At 46.6% G+C, this 20,925-nt stretch overlaps 6 protein-coding genes, 1 long non-coding RNA gene and 1 pseudogene across 9 annotated transcripts; 4 read left to right on the forward strand and 4 right to left on the reverse strand.

Moving 5' to 3' along the window:
• Nucleotides 1-325: 325 nt before the first annotated feature.
• On the forward strand, nt 326-4,967 carry LOC9661801. 3 transcript variants are annotated; one of them, XM_002962328.2, is made up of 3 exons: nt 326-452; nt 505-624; nt 681-985. In XM_002962328.2, exons 1-3 carry the CDS (start codon nt 374-376, stop codon nt 896-898), a joined length of 417 nt encoding a protein of 138 aa, XP_002962374.1. In that variant the 5' UTR covers nt 326-373; the 3' UTR covers nt 899-985. The 3 variants fall into 3 exon arrangements, with proteins under 3 accessions (XP_002962374.1, XP_024518420.1, XP_002962375.1); XM_024662652.1 differs by lacking the exons at nt 505-624; nt 681-985 and adding exons at nt 4,452-4,553; nt 4,640-4,967 and having other exon boundaries at nt 359-452; XM_002962329.2 differs by lacking the exons at nt 326-452; nt 505-624; nt 681-985 and adding exons at nt 4,280-4,390; nt 4,452-4,553; nt 4,640-4,967.
• LOC9647180 lies at nt 934-4,080 on the reverse strand (annotated as a pseudogene).
• A 1,329-nt stretch (nt 4,968-6,296) lies between the features above and the next one.
• LOC112341857 lies at nt 6,297-7,129 on the reverse strand. Its single transcript, XR_002990711.1, has 3 exons — nt 7,047-7,129; nt 6,678-6,988; nt 6,297-6,627 (listed from the first exon to the last, which is right to left on the reverse strand). It is a non-coding gene; the product is annotated as an uncharacterized LOC112341857 (long non-coding RNA).
• Nucleotides 7,130-9,014: 1,885 nt separating this feature from the next.
• Nucleotides 9,015-11,984, forward strand: LOC112351461 (pentatricopeptide repeat-containing protein At4g02750-like). Its single transcript, XM_024689414.1, has 2 exons — nt 9,015-9,334; nt 9,452-11,984. Exons 1-2 carry the CDS (start codon nt 9,015-9,017, stop codon nt 11,982-11,984), a joined length of 2,853 nt encoding a protein of 950 aa, XP_024545182.1.
• Nucleotides 11,985-13,085: 1,101 nt separating this feature from the next.
• Nucleotides 13,086-13,785, reverse strand: LOC9660740 (G-type lectin S-receptor-like serine/threonine-protein kinase At5g24080). Its single transcript, XM_024662637.1, has 2 exons — nt 13,516-13,785; nt 13,086-13,452 (listed from the first exon to the last, which is right to left on the reverse strand). Exons 1-2 carry the CDS (start codon nt 13,753-13,755, stop codon nt 13,165-13,167), a joined length of 528 nt encoding a protein of 175 aa, XP_024518405.1. The 5' UTR covers nt 13,756-13,785; the 3' UTR covers nt 13,086-13,164.
• LOC112340469 (adoMet-dependent rRNA methyltransferase spb1-like) lies at nt 13,434-15,898 on the reverse strand. Its single transcript, XM_024662623.1, is given in 8 exon segments — nt 13,434-14,617; nt 14,671-14,732; nt 14,791-14,947; nt 15,001-15,047; nt 15,104-15,247; nt 15,305-15,352; nt 15,432-15,703; nt 15,706-15,898. Coding segments are annotated over 8 exon segments (942 nt in total). The 5' UTR covers nt 15,887-15,898; the 3' UTR covers nt 13,434-14,586.
• Nucleotides 15,899-16,765: 867 nt separating this feature from the next.
• On the forward strand, nt 16,766-17,397 carry LOC9661802. The gene is made up of 3 exons (XM_002962331.2): nt 16,766-16,880; nt 16,942-17,043; nt 17,120-17,397. Exons 1-3 carry the CDS (start codon nt 16,805-16,807, stop codon nt 17,326-17,328), a joined length of 387 nt encoding a protein of 128 aa, XP_002962377.1. The 5' UTR covers nt 16,766-16,804; the 3' UTR covers nt 17,329-17,397.
• A 1,705-nt stretch (nt 17,398-19,102) lies between these two features.
• Nucleotides 19,103-19,957, forward strand: LOC9660741 (G-type lectin S-receptor-like serine/threonine-protein kinase SD2-5). Its single transcript, XM_002962332.2, has 2 exons — nt 19,103-19,594; nt 19,712-19,957. The coding sequence occupies exons 1-2, from the start codon at nt 19,103-19,105 to the stop codon at nt 19,955-19,957; spliced, it is 738 nt and encodes a 245-aa protein (XP_002962378.2).
• The last annotated feature ends 968 nt before the right edge of the window (nt 19,958-20,925 follow it).

Genomic DNA, 20,925 nt, shown 5'->3' on the forward strand with positions numbered 1-20,925 from the left:
GAGCTAAGGGACTACTTTACTGTGTAATTAATTTAAACCTGTAAGTAATCAAAATATCTCTCGGGTCACGTACGGGGATGCCAGTTTTCCCGTACTCTCCGTTCCTTTAGTCCAGGCTTTTCCATTCAATATCGGGTTGTTGCTCTCCAGAATACTTTAATCTCTGGTCCTGCAATTTTGTCACTGCAATGGAACTAACAAGTTTCATTCAGCGCAGATTTCCATCAGCCTAGTAGCGACATTCCCTTCATTTCTGAATAGTAGCCAATCAGCTTAAGCATGGACGTCCCACGCGATGCACGCAGGCATTGCCCAGCAGCAGCGCATATAAACAGATGCAAGCTTGAAATTGTAGCTCTAAAGTTTCAGTTCAATGGCGAAATTGCTTGTTCTTTTCTCCCTCCTCTTCGGCCTGCTGCTCTTGGCAACCGATGCATCTCGCAACACTCAGCGTACGTGCGAACTTCTGCATTGCAATTTCAAATCTGTGGAATCCATATGCAGCGGTTGACAAGGAGGGCACCAGTGAGAATTACAATGTCATTGTCGAGGGACCTCGTGAAGGCAGCGAGGCTGGCCCTGGTCTCAACAACTTTGTCACCCAGCAGCTCCCTGGGAAGCACGGTATGATCAGGAGCTTTTGTTATGCCCCACTGTTTCTCCGTTTGTTTATGCTGCAGGCCTCCAAGATACATACTGTTGCCGGAAGGATGCTTTCGGATCATGTCTTCAGGAGTGCGACTCGGGCGTCAATTACTACTGCTGCCTCAAGAATGGATTGGGCGGCTGTTTGCAGCTGTGCGACTCGTCCAAGAAACACTACTGCTGCAAGAAGAACCCTTTTGGTACCTGCCTTGGAATGTGCCCCAAAACGTTGAATCTGATGGATTTTGCTTGATGAACATGTGTGACTGCATTCTGGAATTATCAAAAGAATAAATTGCTTCTGTGACAACCTTTCACTTTAACAAAACACCATTTGCCATCAGTGTAAAACAATATAATCATCTTCTGGGCTTAGCGCCACCATTGCCTTTGCTCGCAGGCTTGCCACCTTTGCCTCTGTTCGCAGGCTTGCCACGTTTGCCTTTGCTCGCACCTTTGCCACCCGTTTTACCACCTTTTCCACCGCCTTTGCCAGGCTTGCCACTTCCTCGGGATCGTGAGTCCTTCTTCATGCGACGATCCACCACAAGCTTCCCTTTGCCACCCTTGACCCTCACGCCCTTCTTCGCCACAACGAGCTCCCGCTTGGGACGCTTATTGGTCGTCGCCGCCGCTTTCTTGTAAACCTTGTCCATCATCCTGTTCTTGGACTTGTTCGAGATGTCCGGCTGATCGGCAATCGCCGCCGCTTTGCTCCGTGCTTGCTCCATTTTCTTCATCACCCTCCGCTTCTTGCGAGCCTTGGCCTCAGCAACCTTCTTCACGGGCCTCGCGTCTATCGCTCTAAACTGAGCCCTCATCGCCTGGACCTCTTCCTTGGTGAATGCCGCTTCTCGTCGTCCGCGAACCATTCCGGAAGCCCCTCGTCGTCGAACATGTACTTGTTGTACGCGTCGTCGATGATCCTGTCTCTGTCCTTCTTCCGCAGCATCTTCTTGGCGTAAGTGAGGATCTCTGCCTTGGCGTCGCTGTCGTAGTCCTCCTCTTCGTCCGAGGAAGAGTCGGACGAACCACTCGGCTCGGCTGCTACAACCTCAAAGTCTTCCCGTGCTCTCTTGAGCTTTCCTGGCGCAACCGTGACATCGCTCGGAGGAGCGTCCTTGGCAGTCTTTGGTCCCTTGGTATCCGTCTCCGGGGTTTGATCTAAACCGGCGAAGATGTCTTGACTGAACCATTGCTGTGCAATCTGTTCCTTCGAGAGCTTGGCCTTGGGAAGCGACACGACGAGAGGATTGGCCTCCTCCTCCTCCTCTTCTTCTACTTCGTTTTCTTCTTCCTCAGAAGCATTCTCTTCCACGTCCTCCTAAGGATATTGTCAGCTGCTTGCAAGTTCTAACACTTTCATTTGGCTTACCTCCCACAGCTTTTCGTCTCCTGCATTAGCCATTCTTGCGCGTTTCCGCCGTGCAGTGTTGCTTTCAGTCTTGCTCCGGTAGCGTTCGTATGCACGATCGAGGAAAGATTCCAGCTCGTCGTTGTATCTGCGAGAGATTACGTTAACACTTCCAAGGCGTAGTTCTTACCTTTCGCGCTCGACGTCAGAATCCACATCATTGTCTTCGTCATCCTTCTGCTCCATATCCTGCTTACTCGTTTCATCCTTCACATTGTCATCGCTGTCTAACATGTCGTCATCCGCACCTTCGACCCGATCCAAGCTTTTCTTCGCCTGGAAAAATGTATCCAACAGGAGCTCATAGGCACTGACGAGAAAGCGGACAAACATACCTTGATTGAGCCCAAAGAGAACAGATCCCGCTCGCCATAAGTGTCTCCCAAGACATCGACTTGCATCCCTGTTCTATTTCGTGCGTTTAGCTGCAGTGTTGTGGCCCATCAACATACACCACCAACAAAAGATAGACAAACAATATGTACCTTCTGTTTACGCTTGGCAGCCTTCTTCTTCGCCTGCTTGCTTTTCGAATCCATTAGAGACTTGAGCTCCTCCATTTTCTTTAGCATATCCTCGTCTTCATCTTCTTCTTTTTCGTCGTCATCCTTTTCAGGAGCCCTATCACCCTCTGTTTCCTCCGAAGCTGACGTTTTCGAAAGAGCTTTTCGTACATGCAGGCACCACCTGAGAGAACCAAATGAGCATGAAAGACAACAGCCACGAGAAGTAAAACTTACTTCAACAGTTGCTTGAATTCTTTCTTCCCCAGAACTCTAAGGTCTTCGCATAATGCCTTTATCTACAGGACAAAGTCCTCCCAATCAAAACAAGAAAACGAGGAATAGATATGAACGTACCTCGTCAGTTGTTTCAGCGTGGTCTTTGATTGGCGAACTTTTGGGATCCTCAAACGAAATAGACGTGATGCTACCAAGAAGCTCTAGAGGTTTTTCGGACCAGACGAAGTCTGCTGCCGTGCAGTCTTTACGAAAGGTAGTGTTAGCATCATCGTATCTGCAGGAAAAGAAAAACATAAAACCAAGAGTCTATTTGACGTGAGAACCCACCCCTCGCGGTGACGTTTCTGTTTACTACTACGAAGAACGTCGATCACCTACACAATTTACTCGGCTTTAGCGCAAGCACCTTGTTTACAATACCAAAACCCACCTTTGGGGGCTGAGGAATCTCTTCAAATAAAAAGCGAGGGTCCAAGTTACGCGGATCGATTTTCACGGGTGCCAGATACTTGAGACCAACCACGTATATTTCAGCCGATGTCGAACGACTTGCTATGGGTTTCGTGACTTCCACCTTGGCAAACAGCTACCAAACGATACAAGAGGCAATGAATTATCACTCAAAAAACCATGACAAACATACCTGTTCAAATGCATACTTCAGCGCGTTATAATCTTGGGATCGAAAAACCTGCAAGAAAAAACCAATTTTGGGAATCAGAGAAGAAGGAAAAATTCAAAAGTGGAGGAAGAAAAGGAATTCCTCGTACCTTGGTGACAAACGTTCCTTTGGGAGCCAGAAACTTGGTAGCCAACTTCAAAGAATCCAGGACAAGAGACGACTGCGTCATGGCTTCTTTGGCCCAGGCACCTCCCACATTGGGGGAGCCATCGTGGAGCACAACATCGACCATCCTCAACCCATTCTGGTCGAGAATCTTCCCAATATCGGACGCGCATTTTGGAGTGGTGATATCGCCCTGGAGCGACAGCGCCCCTCTCACGGGGCGAATCGGCACCAGATCCACGCCGATTATCACAGACCTCACGGGCATCTTCTCCACGGCCACCTGCATCCATCCCCCGGGCGCCGCGCACAAATCCAGCACCGAGTGCGCCGAGCTGAGGAAGCCATACTTGCGATCGAGCTGCACGAGCTTGAATGCGGCACGGGAGCGGTAGCCCTGCTCCTTGGCGAGGTAGTAGAAGCGATCCAAGCGGTGCTTCCCCTTCTTCGCCTTCCCCATCCCTGCAAGACCTAAAACCCTACGAGGAACCCTAAAACCCCACTTTAGGTTTACAATAAATATTCTGGTGGATATTCGAGCACTTTTATAATGCGTACATTCATAAAGTCTTCCCTTCTTGGGTGATATACGAGGTAGTTACCTTAAGCATGCATCGCGTGGGGATGGGGACGCCCACGCGATGCATGCAGGCATTCCCCCTTTATAAACAGATGCAGAACTTTGTATTGTCAAGCATAATATTTCTGGTTTCAGTTCAAGGAGAATGGCCAAAGTTCTTCTTTCCACCCTCCTCTTTGGCCTGCTGCTCTTCGTAGCTGATGCATCTCGCAACACTCAGCGTACGTGCAAACACTTCCGCATTCGTGCAAATCGTTTCTCTAACCTGCAGAATGGTTCTAGTGACTGGCAGGGAGAGCGATGTGACTTACGTCGTCGAGGGGCCTCGTGAAGGTAACGAGGCTGCTGATCTCAATGTTGTCATCCGGAACACCCCGAAACACGGTAACTTAGATCACGTTATGATCTTCCTTGTAGCTGTCCTTGTGACATTGATTATGCCACTGCTTTTCCGTTTTTGATGATTGCAGGCCTCCAAGATACATACTGCTGCCTGAGGAACGGCTTTGGATGTCTTCAGGAGTGCGACTCCAACATCAATTACTACTGCTGCCTGAAGAATGGATTCGGATGCCTACAGCTCTGCGAGCCCAACGTTAATTATTTCTGCTGCCTCAAGGATGGATTTGGCAGCTGCCAGCAGCTCTGCGACTCATCCAAGGAACACTACTGCTGCAAAAAGAACGGCTTTGGGACCTGCACTGGAATGTGCCCCAAAACCGTGAACCTGATGAAGTGATCCGCGTTTGATGAAAAGTGTATGCAACATCTGGAATCAAAAGCTTGTAATTGCTGATACTCTTTACAATTTTTTTACGCTAGACATTTACATCTGGAACCTGATACAACTGAGTTTGTAAGTTCCCTTTTAGCATAGCTTGCCATGCCACTGCTGCTGGATCGTCCATTGGGAGACAAGTAGCACTGGAGGCGTTACAATCCCCTTTGAACAAGGTCTCAGCGCCTCATTTAAGTAAATTGTAAGAAAAAAAAACTTGGAAGCTGTTATAGTCCCATGTGCTCCACACGTGAAAGGTTCTAAGAATATCTTATCTTATGAATAATTGTTTAAACTTGAGCTTTAGCTCGATTCATGAGATCGTCCCAACACACCTAGGAAAGAACGGTGCGCTTTCTTGTCATGTCTTCCAATTCCATGCTGATATTCATCGCCACCTTTGGTTTCTCAATTGTCTAGCGCATAATGCATCGTCTCAATGACACTGGAAACGCCATTGTCCTCCAAGTGTTGGATTGTTCACCCACCAATAGGGAACGTAGGAGCAAACCTCGCAAGGGTCTCAGTTCTACTTGTCAGTCTTCCTCCCAATGGACGCCATGGAACTATCCAGCAGCGGTGGCATGGCGAGCTACGCGAAAACCCGTCCGAAAAGGTGCGTACGGCGACCTAGTGCTGAGCGACGTAGATGAAAGCTTTGTGTGGTCGACCAACAAGGGCCTCGAGAGCTCTGGAAATCTCGTAATCCGGAGCAAAACTGGAGCTTTGCTGTGGCAGAGCTTTGATCATCCCGGTGATGCTATGCTCCCTGCCAGCCTCTAAAACCAGGGATGAAGTTAGTAGCCAGCATCTCTAACGAGAAGAAAGAGCGAGGGTACTTCTCACTCGAGGTAAGCCGCTTCTTGGTCGCTTTGAACTCCAGTATGTTGGGATCTTTTGGAGAGCTCTGGAGCTCCGACGAGGAAGAAGAAGAGATATCGTTTCTCTTCCTCATCAATAGCAGCTTGGAAATCCACGGGACGAAAGGTGTTATGTGGTCCACTCCAACGATCGGTGCTTACTGGTCAATCCGGATACCAGTTACTCAAGATCTACTCCAATGGAGAGCTCCAGTTTACCTCGAGATCATTCAGCAGCAGCAACAGCACGAAGAGCATCGACTTAAAACCCGCAGTTATTCGGGAACAGCTTGCTTACTCGAACCTGTGGGATCTCGTTCCAGACAGCTGACGGATGCCTCTGTCCGGAGCTCAAGAACGACACCAGGGGATCGTCATCCATGGAGTACGTTTCTTCCGGGGACAAGGAGAGGTGCAAGCCCGAAAACGAACCTGGAGGAACCTGGAAGAACCTGCGAGAACTCGCAACATTACTACATGCTCGAAGCCACAGTACGATACTTCTACAAACCTCTAGATTTATCCAGTGCGCTCCACAACGTCACTCCAGCAGCATGCATGGCCATGTGTATCAAAAACTGTTCGTGCAAAGTAGTGCTAAGCCAGGAGAAAACGAGTACCTGTTTCCAGATGAATGAAGTTTTTGCTCTGAACAGAACTCGCAACGTCGCCGATCAAGCTTCGCTGTTTTCGATCAAGTTGTACCAAGCTGGAGATCTTCCAAAGCTCTCAGCACCAGGCAGCTCGCAGAACAAAGAAGCCAAGCAACAGAAAAAGGCAAAGCCAGCCATCGTCGGGGCTTTCTCTGTGGCAACCATGGCTATAATCATCATCGCAATGGTGATCTGGAAGAAACTGATAAACTCGTACCTCAAACACTACAAACCATCGTTTCCATCCGGTGCTATGGACGTGGTGCGCGTGCGTCTTCACGTACCCGGAGCTCCACACTCCTTCAGTAAGAAAATCGCTTTGGCACGGCAGGATGGTAGAGCAAGGAGATCTAAGCGATGTCATGACCATGATCCGAGGAACACCCGGATACATGAGATGAGAGTGAGCGACAAACTGGACGTCTACAGCTTTGGGATCCTTGTGCTGCAAATGGCAACTGGACTACAAGCTTTCTGTCTTGCGGGAGGCAAAGTTCCTGGCGGCATGGGCGTTTGAGAAGCTTCGATCTGGGAAGTTAATGGAGATGTTAGAAGAGAAGAGGGCCCGGCACGAAATGGAGGCTACCTCTAAGGCCGAGAAGCTGCTTCGCATTGGAATGTGGTGCATCCAGCCGGATCCCAGGGGCGCTCTGCAATGGCTCAAGTCGTCAAAATGTTGCAAGGAGTGCCCTAAATGAATTCTTTATTATTTAAAACCTTTAAGGAGTTAAAACATTTAGTTTAATTTAGTTTAATTTGTTATATTTTAGTTTAGTTAAGCAAAATAAAAAACTTTTAATTGGAATATTTGCCCAATGTTTTTCTTTTAATATGTATAATACATAAATAATATTACTAAAACATTGTTATTGTTTAAATGTCAGTTATGAAAACCACTTTAGAATCATGGTTTTTCTTAGATCTTATTAAAGAAGTAGGAAGATAAAATAATTATTACTCAGTGTTTTTAAAAAATGGTAAATCCTTAAATATGACAATATCATTTTTAAATGCACAACCAAATAATAGATGGAATATCTTTCCTGATTTTAGTATAATATATAAAGGCTTTGATTTACAAGTAGAATTTACAAATATGATGGTTGGTTTTGTTATGGATGATTTTGTAAAATTTGGATCCACAGAATATATCAATGGACAATTTACCAAATCATATCAGTTTGATTCAGATTATATTTTTCCACATAAAGTAAAACGTACTCACAACCACATAAAAACGATTTCAATATTTATAAGGTCTGCATAAGAAATGGACCACACCATTCTGTCTTTTCTACATCATCAAATGGGAACTTTCTACAATCTCTAAATGGAATATTCACGCTTTACCTAGTTTTATATACAAAGAGTGTAATTGTTTGGAGCACTCACACAAATAGCAATGCTTTCTAAGGTTGCAAAAAGATGGAAATATGGTAATCTATGATGAAAATTACACGGTTGTTTGGTCATACAGCATTTACTGGAAAGACAAATGGATTACTAGCGCATTATGTGTTGATAACTCTGGACGTGTTATAGTATGCAACACTGTAGAGCAAACTTGTATATGCCCATCACGAAGATGAGAATTTAAAATCTAGCATTCACTCTACACAAATATGAGACAAACGGACATAAGTTGATGCTCCAGAAGCTCTTGCGATGGGGCCAAACGATTATTGCCATGAGTTTTACAAGCCCCAAGCAGCGTCATGTAGGCAATGGAGCCCGGCTCGATTGGCATGCTATCGATCACCTCTTTGGCCTCATCAAGCCGGCCAGTTCACCCAAGCAAATCGATCACACACATGAAATGCTCCAAGTTTGGAGGTATGTGATGATCGAGCACAAGAGACTGAAAACTATGCTTACCACTCTCAAAGAGCCGGGCGTGGCTACATGGAGAGAGAACACTGACAATCGTAACTTTGTCCGGCTCAAGCCCCTCGTGCTTCATCCTCCAGAAGAAATCAAAAGTTTCATCAAAATGACCGTTATTTGCATATGCCGAGATGATTCCATTCCATGAAACCACGTCCTGCCCTGTCTTTGCCTCAAAAGCCAACGTTGCCCCTTCAAGGTATCCACACTAAGCATTTGGTGTTGAGTAGAAAACTAAGCTGGAAGAAGAATCTAAATGGAAACAATGAATTTGTCTCTTGAGACTTCCTGTAAATTAGCCAAGTGCTAGTGAAAAAATCAAAGTAGAAAGATTCAAGGAAATGGAGAAATCCTTGTCCAAACGCCAAATTCATACTCAAGATTGAGAAATTGTGCTTGCATAATGTCTGTCAACCTCAGCTTCCTGATTCAATTGTGAACCATGTGACAATTGGATGTCTAGTGTGAATGAAAGTGTGATGGGTCAGCTCAGTGCTTGGAAAGTTCTTCATTTCAACCATCAGATCAAAACTGAATCTATCTCCCGAGAACAAAAAATTGATCATAAATGGGTTAGCAATCTAAGTTTTTAAACTGACAAAGGACAGCATTCGACGAAACATCTAGTCCCAAGATAATATTCTAGAACCCTAAAACGCATCATGGTTCTATGCGCGTAGATGCTGCGGCGACACTACTCCGAAAATGCCGATCTCCCACGGAGGCGCGGATTCTCCACTCGCAGATCGCCAGGGCGGGCCTGGATCGCAACACATTCGTCGCGAATCTTGTCATTCACATGTACAGCGTCTGCGGCGGCCTGCGCGATGCCGAGAACGTCTTCCACAGCGGCGCAGCCCGCCGCAACGTCTACTCGTGGACGATCTTGCTTCGAGCATTTGCCCAGACAGAGGATCTTGCCAGAGCCAGGGACGTTTTCACGCGAATGGCTCATCGCGATGTGGTCTCCTGGAATGCGCTGATTGCCGGGTACGCCGGCGCTGGGAATCTCTCGCGGTCGCAGGAGCTCTTCGATTCCATGCCGGAGAGAGATCTTGTGTCCTGGAACACGATCATCGCGGCGTATGCCCAGAATGGGCATTGCAGAGAGGCGCTGGGATTTTTCCGGGGCTTGGATCTCCAGGGCGTGGCGCCGGATTCCATCAGCTTCGTGAGCGTTCTCGATGCCATTGCCGGGATCGAAGAGCTGGATAGAGATCTGGCAAGGGCGATTGCCATGGAAGCAATCCGCCTGGGAATTCACACCCAGATCGCTGTCGGGACGGCGCTCGTTGTGGTTTATGGAAAGATTGGCGAGGCCGAGAGCGCGGAGCATTTCTTTGATCGGATCATTGGCAGGAATGCGATATGCTGGAACGCCATGCTGTCCGCGTATGCCCAATCAGGGAATCTTTGCAAAGCGCGAGAGTTCTTCGACCGAATGCCTTGCGTTGATGTGATCTCCTGGACGACGATAATTGATGCCACATCTCGCCATGAACGGCTCCAGGATGCAAAGGATCTCTTTGATTGCATCAAACAAAGAGATTTGGCTGTCTGGAACGCTCTACTTTCAGCATTTGCCCAAAAGGGGCATTTTTTTGAGTCTATAGATTTGTATGAAAGACTCCCAGCCCACGATCTTCGTTCAAGAACATCACTGCTCATAGCTTACGCTTCGAAAGGTGACATGGTTTCGTTGCAGGAGATATTTCATCAAACAAGCCACAAGGATGCCACTCTCTGGAACGCGATGATCACAGCACTTGCCCTGCTTGGGCATATGCTAGAAGCTCTAGACCTTTTCGATTCAATGGACGTTCTCAAGAACAAACTCACGTACATCATCGCCATCGACGCCTGCGGCAGCCTTGGCGATCCTGATCGATGCGAGAGGATCTTCCACTTGAGCCAAGCCTGCGGATCCTTGCGTAGCGATCACGGAGTATCGTGCTCCTTGATCAAGATGTTTGGGAGATCCGGTGCGGTGGAGAGGGCCGAGCTCGTCTTCGAGCAGAAGAAGCGGCGGAGAGAGCTCTGGAACGCCATGATCGCGACGTATGCTCACAATGGATGCCTCGACGAAGCGATGCTCCTTTTCAAGACAATGCCCCGGAGAGATCTTTCCTCGTGGAGCATCGTCGCTAGAGCTCAAGCCCAGCAGGGACACTTCGATCAAGCACTGTTCTTGCTCGAGATCTCGCCAGAGATCACTATCGCGGCATGCAACGCGCTGATCACCGCGTATCTCCAGAGAGGCCACCTCGCTAGCGCGAGGCGGGTATTCGATCGGATGGAGCAGCGAGACACGAGTTCGTGGAGCTCGATCATCGCGGCCTATGCCCAGCTCGGTCACTGCGAGGAATCACTCGCGCTGTTCTGGCAGATCGACACAACACCCGACCGCGCGACGTTCCTCGCAGCTCTCGATGCGTGCTCGGGCCTCTCGAGCCTCTCCCACTGCCGCCAAGTTCACGCAGCGGCGGATCACACTGGCTGGATCTCCGATCTCGCCGTGGCGACTTCACTGGTGGCGAGCTATGGAAAATGCAAGGGAGTGGAGGAATCCAAGGCAGTGTTTGATCGCATCGAGCACCCATCCACTGTCTCGTGGAACTCTTTGCTAAGATCATATGCGCAAAACGGGCATCTCGCCAAGGCCGCGAGTTTCCTCGAGGAAACCATTCCTTCTCCAGACGTGGTCTCGTTTAACACGCTCGCGGCGGCTTATATCCAGCACGGGAGAGTGAACGAGGCTCTGGAGATTCTCACGAAAAGGATGCCCTGCTGGGACAGCTTCTCGCACAACACAGCTATGGCGGCGCATGCCCAAGCCGGGCATATCCACAAAGCAAAGGAAATATTTGAGAAAATGGAGGAGCCAAGCACGGTCTCGTGGAACACCTTGATTTGTATCTTCGTCCAAGCCGGGGAATGCGAGAGTGCTGCTCGGCTCTTTCACCAAATGGATCTGGAAGGCGCCCAGGCGGACAAGGTGAGTTTCTTGGCTGTTCTTGACGCCCTTGGGAGGATCACCGCTCTCCAAAAGGGAAAGCTTGTGCATGGTGAGCTCCATCACTCTAGGTTTCAATCCGACGTGATAACAAGCAATGCCGTTGTCAACTTTTATGGGAGGTGTGGATACCTTCAAGGGGCAAAGGTGGCGTTTGAGGCAATGACAAGGCAGGACGTGGTTTCATGGAATGGAATCATCTCGGTGTATGCAAACAACGGGCATTTTGAGGAAACTTTTGATCTCTTCTGGAGGATGAAGCTCGAGGGGCTTGATCCGGACGAAGTCACGTTTGTCAGTGTTCTCTCTGCATGTAGCCATGCCGGGCTCTTTGAGAGTGGTAAGTATAGTTTCCAGTCTCTTGTGCTCGATCATCACATAGCTCCAAACTTGGAGCATTTCATGTGTGTGATCGATTTGCTTGGGCGAACTGGCCGGCTTGACGAGGCCCAAGAGGTGATCGATAGCATGCCAATCGAGCCGGGCTCCATTGCCTACATGACGCTGCTTGGAGCTTGTAAAACTCATGGCAATAATCGGCTTGGAAACATGGCTGCTCCAAGCGCCATCACAAGAGCTTCTGGAGCATCAACTTATGTCCTTCTATCTCATATTTGTGTAGAGTGAATGCTAGATTTTAAATTCTCATCTTGGTGATTGCCATATACAAGTTTGCTCTACAGTGTTGTATACTACAACATGTCCAGAGTTATCAACACATAATGCACTAGTAATCCATTTGTCTTTCCAGTAAATGCTGTCTGACCAAACAACTGTGTAATTTTCATCATAGATTACCATATTTCCATCTTTTTGCAACCTTAGAAAGCTATTTGTGTGAGTGCTCCAAACAATTATACTCTTTGTAGATTGCAGTCCTGAATAAACCATTTAAAGATTGCAGAAAGTTCCCATTTGATAATGTAGAAAAGACAGAATGGTGTGGTTCATTTCTTATGCATACCTTATAAATATTGCAATCGTTTTTATATGGTTTTGTAGGGTGAAAATAAGCAAATTTAATCTGAATCAAGCTGATACGATATGCTAAACCGTCCATTCATATATTCTGCTGATAATATCTGTAAATTCTACTTGTAAATCAAAGCCTTTATATTTTATCTACTATTTGATTGTGCATTTAATAATGATATTGTCATTCTTAAGGATTTACCATTTTTTGAAAACACTACTTTAGAAAGTGAAAATCCTGAGTAATAATTATCTTTTCTTCCTACGTCTTTAATAAGATCTAAAAGAAAACCCATGATTCTATGTTTAAAACTGGTTAGTTTGTTATATTTTGGTTTAGTTAAGTAAAATTAAAATAGTTTAATTTTTATTTATTTATAAATTCTTTAATTTTAAAATGTAAAACCTTTTACAAGCGTTTGAGATGAATATTTAATATGCCCAAATCTTTATTTCTCTTAATTTCTATATTATTTCAAAAACATTGTTAAACTTTAAGTGCCATTTACGAAAATCCAAATTCTATATCACTAAGCCTGGATCTAAATAATAAATAATATCCTCGAAGAATCTTAGGGCACTTGCATCGGGCGCTGCTTTGGATCCGGTTGGATGCACCACACTCCAATGCGAAGCAGCTTCTCGGCCTTAGAGGTAGCCTCCATTTCTTGCCAGACCGAAGCTTCTCAAACCGCCAGGAACTTTGGGCTCCTCCCGCAAGACACACAGGTATGGAAAGCGCCACTTCCAGCACAAGGATCCCAAAGCTGTAGATGTCCAGTTTGTCTCTCACTCTCATCTGCAACCATTCCGGAGCCATGTATCCGGGTGTTCCTCAGATCATTGTCATGACATCGCTTAGATCTCCTTGCTCTACCATCCTCGACAGTCCAAACTCTGCTATCTTGACACCAAAGTTTTCGTCCAGGAGTAGGTTTTGCGGCTTGATGTCCAAGTGCAGGACTCTAGTGCTGCATTCCTCGTGGAGGTAGCACATCCCTCGAGCAATCTCCTCGACTATCTTGAATCTCGTGTCCCAGTTGAGCTCTTCCCGCGGCTTGTAGATCCACTTGTCTAGCGATCCGTTTGCTACGTACTCGTAAATCAGGAAGTAGTGTGATTCCTGGGAAAAAAAGCCTTTGAGTCTTACAAGGTTCTTGTGATGGATGATTCCGATCGCTCTCACCTCCGCCTTGAACTGTTTGTATCCTTGGCTCGAGAAGCTCTCCAGCCGTTTCACGGCAACGGAGAGTATCCCTTCGAAAACCGTGCCAACGCCTCCACTTGCGATTTTCTCACTGAAGGCTTTGGTTGCAGTGAGGAGCTCCGGGTAATTAAAGACGCGCATCAACGATGGTTTGTAGTGTTTGAGGTACGAGTTTATCTGTTTCTTCCAGATCACCATTGCGATGATGATTATAGCCATGGTCGCCACAGAGAAAACCGCGACGATGGCTGGCTTTGCCTGTTTTTGGTATTTGGCGACTTTGTGAGTTGCCTGGTGTTGAGAGCTTCGGAAGATCTCCAGCTTGGTACAACTTGATCGAAAACAGCAAAGCTTGATCGACGACGTTGCGAGTTTTGTTCAGAGAAAAAACTTCGGTCATCTGGAAACAGGTAGTCGTTTCTCCTGGCTTAGCATCCCTTTGCACGAACAGTTTTTGACACACAGGGCCATGCACGCTGCTGGAGTGACGTTGTGGAGCGCACTGGATAAATCTAGAGGTTTGTAGAAGTATCGTCCTTTGGCTTCGAGCATGTAGTAATGTTGCGAGTTCTCGCAGGTTCTTACAGGTGCTTGCATCCCTCCTTGTCCCCGGAAGAAACGTACTTCGTGAACGATGCAGAGGCATCCTTCAGCTGTCTCGAACGAGATCCCACAGGTTCGAGTAAGCGAGCTTTTCCCGAAGAAGAGCGGGTTTAAGTTGATGCTCTTCGTGCTGTTGCCGGTGCTGAATGATCTCGAGGTAAACCGGGGCTCTCCATTCGAGTAGATCTTGAGGAACTGGTACCCTGCTTGATCAGTAACACCACCGATCGTTGGAGTGGACCACATAACACCTTTCGTCCCGTGGATTTCCAAGCTGCTATTGACGAGGAAGAGAAATGATATCTCTTCTTCTTCCTCATCGAAAAGATCTCCAGACCTCTCCAAAAGATCCTCAACATACTGGAGTTCAAAGCGACCGAGAAGCGGCTACCTCCAGTGAGAAGTACTCTGGCTCTTTGTTCTCCTTAGAGATGCTGGCTACTAACTTCATCCCAGGGAGCACAGCATCACAGACCACCTGCGAGAACCAAATGAGCATGAAAGACAACAGCCACGAGAAGTAAAACTTACTTCAAAAGTTGCTTGAATTCTTTCTTCCCCAGAACTCTAAGATCTTCGCATAATGCCTTTATCTACAGGAAAAAGTCCTCCCAATCAAAACAAGCAAACGAGGAATAGATATGAACGTACCTCGTCAGATGTTTCAGCGTGGTCTTTGATTGGCGAACTTTTCGGATCATCAAACGAAATAGACGTGATGCTACCAAGAAGCTCTAGAGGTTTTTCGGACCAGACGAAGTCTGCTGCCGTGCAGTCTTTACGAAAGGTAGTGTTAGCGTCATCGTATCTGCAGGAAAAGAAAAACATAAAAACAAGAGTCTATTTGACGTGAGAACCCACCCCTCGCGGTGACGTTTCTGTTTACTACTACGAAGAACGTCGATCACCTACACAATTTACTCGGCTTTAGCGCAAGCACCTTGTTTACAATAACAAAACCCACCTTTGGGGGCTGAGGAATCTCTTCAAATAAAAAGCGAGGGTCCAAGTTACGCGGATCGATTTTCACGGGTGCCAGATACTTGAGACCAACCACGTATATTTCAGCTGATGTCGAACGACTTGCTACTTCCACCTTGGCAAACAGCTACCAAACGATACAAGAGGCAATGAAATATCACTCAAAAAACCATGACAAACATACCTGTTCAAATGCATACTTCAGCGCGTTATAATCTTGGGATCGAAAAACCTGCAAGAAAAAACCAATTTTGGGAATCAGAGAAGGAGGAAAAATTCAAAAATGGAGGAAGAAAAGGAATTCTTCGTACCTTGGTGACAAACGTTCCTTTGGGAGCCAGAAACTTGGTAGCCAACTTCAAAGAATCCAGGACAAGAGACGACTGCGTCATGGCTTCTTTGGCCCAGGCACCTCCCACATTGGGGGAGCCATCGTGGAGCACAACATCGACCATTCTCAACCCATTCTGGTCGAGAATCTTCCCAATATCCGACGCGCATTTTGGAGTGGTGATATCGCCCTGGAGCGCTCTCACGGGGCGAATCGGCACCAGATCCACGCCGATTACCACAGACCTCACGCGGCCACCTGCATCCATCCCCCGGGCGCCGCGCACAAATCCAGCAGCGAGTGCGCCGAGCTGAGGAAGCCATACTTGCGATCGAGCTGCACGAGCTTGAATGCGGCACGAGAGCGGTAGCCCTGCTCCTTGGCGAGGTAGTAGAAGCGATCCAGCCGGTGCTTCCCCTTTTTCGCCTTCCCCATCCCTGCAAGACCTAAAACCCTACGACGAACCCTAAAACCCCACTTTAGGTTTACAAGAAATATTCTGGTGGATATTCGAGCGCTTTTAAAATGCGTCAGGATACGAACATTCATAAAGTCTTCCCTTCTTGGGTGTAATGATGCCAGAGCTCATAGAAACCTCCATATGATCGTTGTTGCTGCCCCTTGAAAGCAGAAAACAAGAGCGCTTCCAATCTAGCTGGCGTTGCTGCTGCTGCTGCTGCTTGGGTCGACCAGCATTTCCATTCCAAAGAAGAACCTAAAACCCCCTAGAGAAGAGGGTATCCCAAAGTCCCCCAATTCAGAGGAGCAAAGCAAAAGGAGAAATACACACTAGTTAGCATTGGACACAAAGGAAAATAGTTCCAATCACTTTAACTTGGACCACACAGGACAGAGAAGTGCCATGTAATCTGCCACAAATACCCTCTTCTCTCAAATCTAGGGCCTCTACGCAATACTCCAAACTTCCATCCCTAGATTATACAATCCCCAAGTTTTCACACAAGATCACTCAATCAATCAAACAAAACATCTTTCGATAACGCGAAACTTGGCATCTTGTTTGACCAACTTAGAATGGATGGATGCATTATTCATCCCTAGTGTGTTTGTTTGCCTGTCAACCTTTTTGTAGGGTCTGGAAAGTTGTTGTTGTGGTGGTAGTTTTTGTCTTTGATCTTGTCCTGTGTGGTCCAAGTTAAAGTGATTGGAAGTAATGTTGTGTGGTAGCAAGTCGGACGGGAGTGGAAAGAGAGAAGTGCCATGTAATCTGCCACATCATTGCCAGCAAGGTGGAGAGAGACTGTTTAACAGGAGGCATGCATCGCATGCGGGCATTCCCCCTTTATAAACAGATGCAAAACCTCGCATTGTCAAGCATAATATTTCTCAAGAATGGCCAAAGTTCTTCTCTCCGCCCTCCTCTTTGGCCTGCTGCTCTTCGTAGCGGATGCATCTCGCAACACTCAGCGTACGTGCAAACACTTCCGCATTCTTGCAAATCCTTTCTCTAACCTGCAGAATGGTTCTAGTGACTGGCAGGGAGAGCGATGTGACTTATGTCGTCGAGGGGCCTCGTGATGGTAACGAGGCTGCTGATCTCAATGTTGTCATCCAGAGCACCCCGAATCACGGTAACTCTTGTTGTGACCACGAGCTGTCCTTGTGATGTTGATTATGCCACTGCTTCTCCGCTTTTCATGCTTGCAGGCCTCCAAGATACATTCTGCTGCCTGAGCAACGCCTTTGGATGTCTTCAGAACTGCGACTCCAACATCAAATACTACTGCTGCTTGAAGAATGGATTCGGGAGCTGCCTACAGCTCTGCGACTCGTCCAAGGAACACTACTGCTGCAAAAAGAACGGCTTTGAGGTCTGCGTTGGAATGTGCCCCAAAACCGTGGACCTGATGAAGTGATCCGCGTTTGATGAAAAGTATATGCAACATCTGGAATCAAAAGCTTATGATTGCTGATACTCTTTACAATTTTTTATCTAGACATTTACGTTTTTCAACTGAGTTTGTAAGTTCCCTTTTAGCATAGCTTGCCATGCCACTGCTGCTGGATCGTCCATTGGGAGACAAGTAGAACTGGAGGCGTTACAATCCCCTTTGAACAAGGTCTCAGCGCCTCATTTAAGTAAATTGTAAGAAAAAAAAACTTGGAAGCTGTTATAGTCCCATGCACGTGAAAGGTTCTAAGAATATCTTATTTTATGAATAATTGTTTAAACTTGAGCCTTAGCTCGATTCAGAAGATCGTCCCAACACACCTACGAAAGAACGGTGCGCTTTCTTGTCATGTCTTCCAATTCCATGCTGATATTCATCGCCACCTTTGGTTTCTCAATTGTCTAGTGCATAATGCATCGTCTCAATGACACTACAAGCGCCATTGTCCTCCAAGCTCGAATTATACTTGGCTTTACCACCCCTAGGAGCAAACCTCGCAAGAGTCTCAGTTCTACTTGTCAGTTTTCCTCCCAATGGACGCCATGGAACTATCCAACAGCGGTGGCATGGCGAGCTACGCGAAAACCTGTCCGGAAAGGAGCGTACCGCGACCTAGTGCTGAGCGACGTAGATGAAATTTTTTTGTGGTCGACCAACACGGGCCTCGAGAGCTCTGGAAATCTCGTAATCCGGAGCAAAACTGGAGCTTTGCTGTGGCAGAGCTTTGGTCATCCCGGTGATGCTATGCTCCCTGCCAGCCTCTAAAACCAGGGATGAAGTTAGTAGCCAGCATCTCTAACGAGAACAAAGAGCGAGGGTACTTCTCACTCGGGTAAGCTGCTTCTTGGTCGCTTTGAACTCCAGTATGTTGGGATATTTTGGAGAGCTCTGGAGCTCCGACGAGGAAGAAGAAGAGATATCGTTTCTCTTCCTCGTCAATAGCAGCTTGGAAATCCACGGGACGAAAGGTGTTATGTGGTCCACTCCAACGATCGGTGATGTTACTGGTCAATACGGATACCAGTTACTCAAGATCTACTCGAATGGAGAGCTCCATTTTACCTCGAGATCATTCAGCAGCAGCAACAGCACGACGAGCATCGACTTAAAACCCGCAGTTATTCGGGAACAGCTTGCTTACTCGAACCTGTGGGATCTCGTTCCAGACAGCTGATGGATGCCTCTGTCCGGAGCTCAAGAACGACACCAGGGGATCGTCATCCATGGAGTACGTTTCTTCCGGGGACAAGGAGAGGTGCAAGCCCGAAAACGAACCTGGAAGAGCCTGCGAGAACTCGCAACATACTACATGCTCGAAGCCACAGTACGATACTTCTACAAACCTCTAGATTTATCCAGTGCGCTCCACAACGTCACTCCAGCAGCGTGCATGGCCCTGTGTATCAAAAACTGTTCGTGCAAAGCAGTTCTAAGCCAGGAGAAAACGAGTACCTGTTTCCAGATGAATGAAGTTTTTGCTTTGAACAGAACTCGCAACGTCGTCGATCAAGCTTTGCTGTTTTAGATCAAGTTGTACCAAGATGGAGATCTTCCAAAGCTCTCAGCACCAGGCAGCTCGCAGAACAAAGTAGCCAAGCAGCAGAAAAAGGCAAAGCCAGCCCTCGTCGCGGCTTTCTCTGTGGCAACCATGGCTATAATCATCATCGCAATGGTGATCTGGAAGAAACAGATAAACTCGTAGCTCAAACACTACAAACCATCGCTTCCATCCGGTGCTATGGACGTGGTGCGCGTCTTCACGTACCCGGAGCTCCACACTGCAACCAAAGCCTTCAGTAAGAAAATCGCAAGTGGAGGCTTTGGCACGGTTTTCGAAGGGATACTCTCGGATGGATCCAAGGTTCCTGTCAAGCGTCTGGAAACCTTCTCGAGCCAAGGATACAAGCAGTTCAAGGCGGAGGTGGGGGCGATCAGAAGCATCCATCACAAGAACCTCGTAAGACTCAAAGGCTTTTGTTCCCAGGAATCACACCACTTCCTGGTTTACGAGTACGTACCAAACGGATTGCTAGACAAGTGGATCTACAAGCCGCTGGAAGAGCTCAACTGGGACACGAGATTCAGGATAGTCGAGGAGATTGCTCAAGGGATTCGCTACCTCCACGAGGAATGCAGCACTAGAGTCCTCCACTTGGATATCAAGCCGCAAAACATACTCCTGGACGAGAACTTTGGTGTCAAGATAGCAGACTTTGGACTGTCCAGGATGGTAGAGCAAGGAGATCTAAGCGATGTCATGACCATGATCCGAGGAACACCCGGACATATGAGATGAGAGTGAGCGACAAACTGGACGTCTACAGCTTTGGGATCCTTGTGCTGGAAGTGGCTACCGGATTACAAGCTTTCCATACCTGTGTGTCTTGCGGGAGGAGCCCGGGCATGGGCGTTTGAGAAGCTTCGGTCTGGGAAGTTAATGGAGATGTTAGAAGAGAAGAGGGCCCGGCACGAAATGGAGGCTATCTCTAAGGCCGAGAAGCTGCTTCGCATTGGAGTGTGGTGCATCCAGCCGGATCCAAGGGAGCGCCCTGCAATGGCTCAAGTCGTCAAAATGTTGCAAGGAGTGCCCTAAAATTCTTTGACCAATGAATTCTTTATTATTTAGATCCTTTAAGGAGTTAAAGCTTTTAGTTTAATCTAGTTTAATATGTTATATTTTAGTTTAGTTAAGAAAATTAAAAAAGTTTTATTTGGAATATTTTCCCAATTTTTCCTTTTAATATTAAAACATGGTTATTATTTAAATGTCAGTTACGAAAACCACTTTAGAATCATTGTTTTTTTAGATCTTATTAAAGAAGTAAGAAAAATAATTATTGCTCCGTGTTTTTGAATAAATATGACAATATCATTTTTAAATGCACAACCAAATAGTAGATGGAATATCTTTCCTGATTTTAGTATAATATATAAAGGCTTTGATTTACAAGTAGAATTTACAAATATGATGGTTGGTTTTGTTATGGATGCTTTTTGTAAAATTTGGATCCACAGAATATATCAATGGACAATTTACCAAATCATATCAGTTTGATTCAGATTATATTTTTCCACATAAAGTAAAACGTACTCACAACCACATAAAAACGATTTCAATATTTATAAGGTCTGCATAAGAAATGGACCACACCATTTTTGTCTTTTCTACATTATCAAATGGGAACTTTCTGCAATCTCTAAATGGAATATTCACGCTTTACATGCAACTGGATTGCAATCTAGTTTTATATACAAAGAGTGTAATTGTTTGGAGCACTCACACAAATAGCAAAGGCAATGGATGCTTTCTAAGGTTGCAAAAAGATGGAAATATGGTAATCTATGATGAAAATTACACGGTTGTTTGGTCATACAGCATTTACTGGAAAGACAAATGGATTACTAGCGCATTATGTGTTAATAACTCTGGACGTGTTATAGTATGCAACACTGTAGAGCAAACTTGTATATGCCCATCACGAAGATGAGAATTTAAAATCTAGCATTCACTCTACACAAATATGAGACAAACGGACATAAGTTGATGCTCCAGAAGCTCTT

This window comes from Selaginella moellendorffii, unplaced genomic scaffold, assembly GCF_000143415.4.
Source record: "Selaginella moellendorffii unplaced genomic scaffold, v1.0 SELMOscaffold_2, whole genome shotgun sequence".
Taxonomy (NCBI): Eukaryota; Viridiplantae; Streptophyta; class Lycopodiopsida; order Selaginellales; family Selaginellaceae; genus Selaginella; species Selaginella moellendorffii.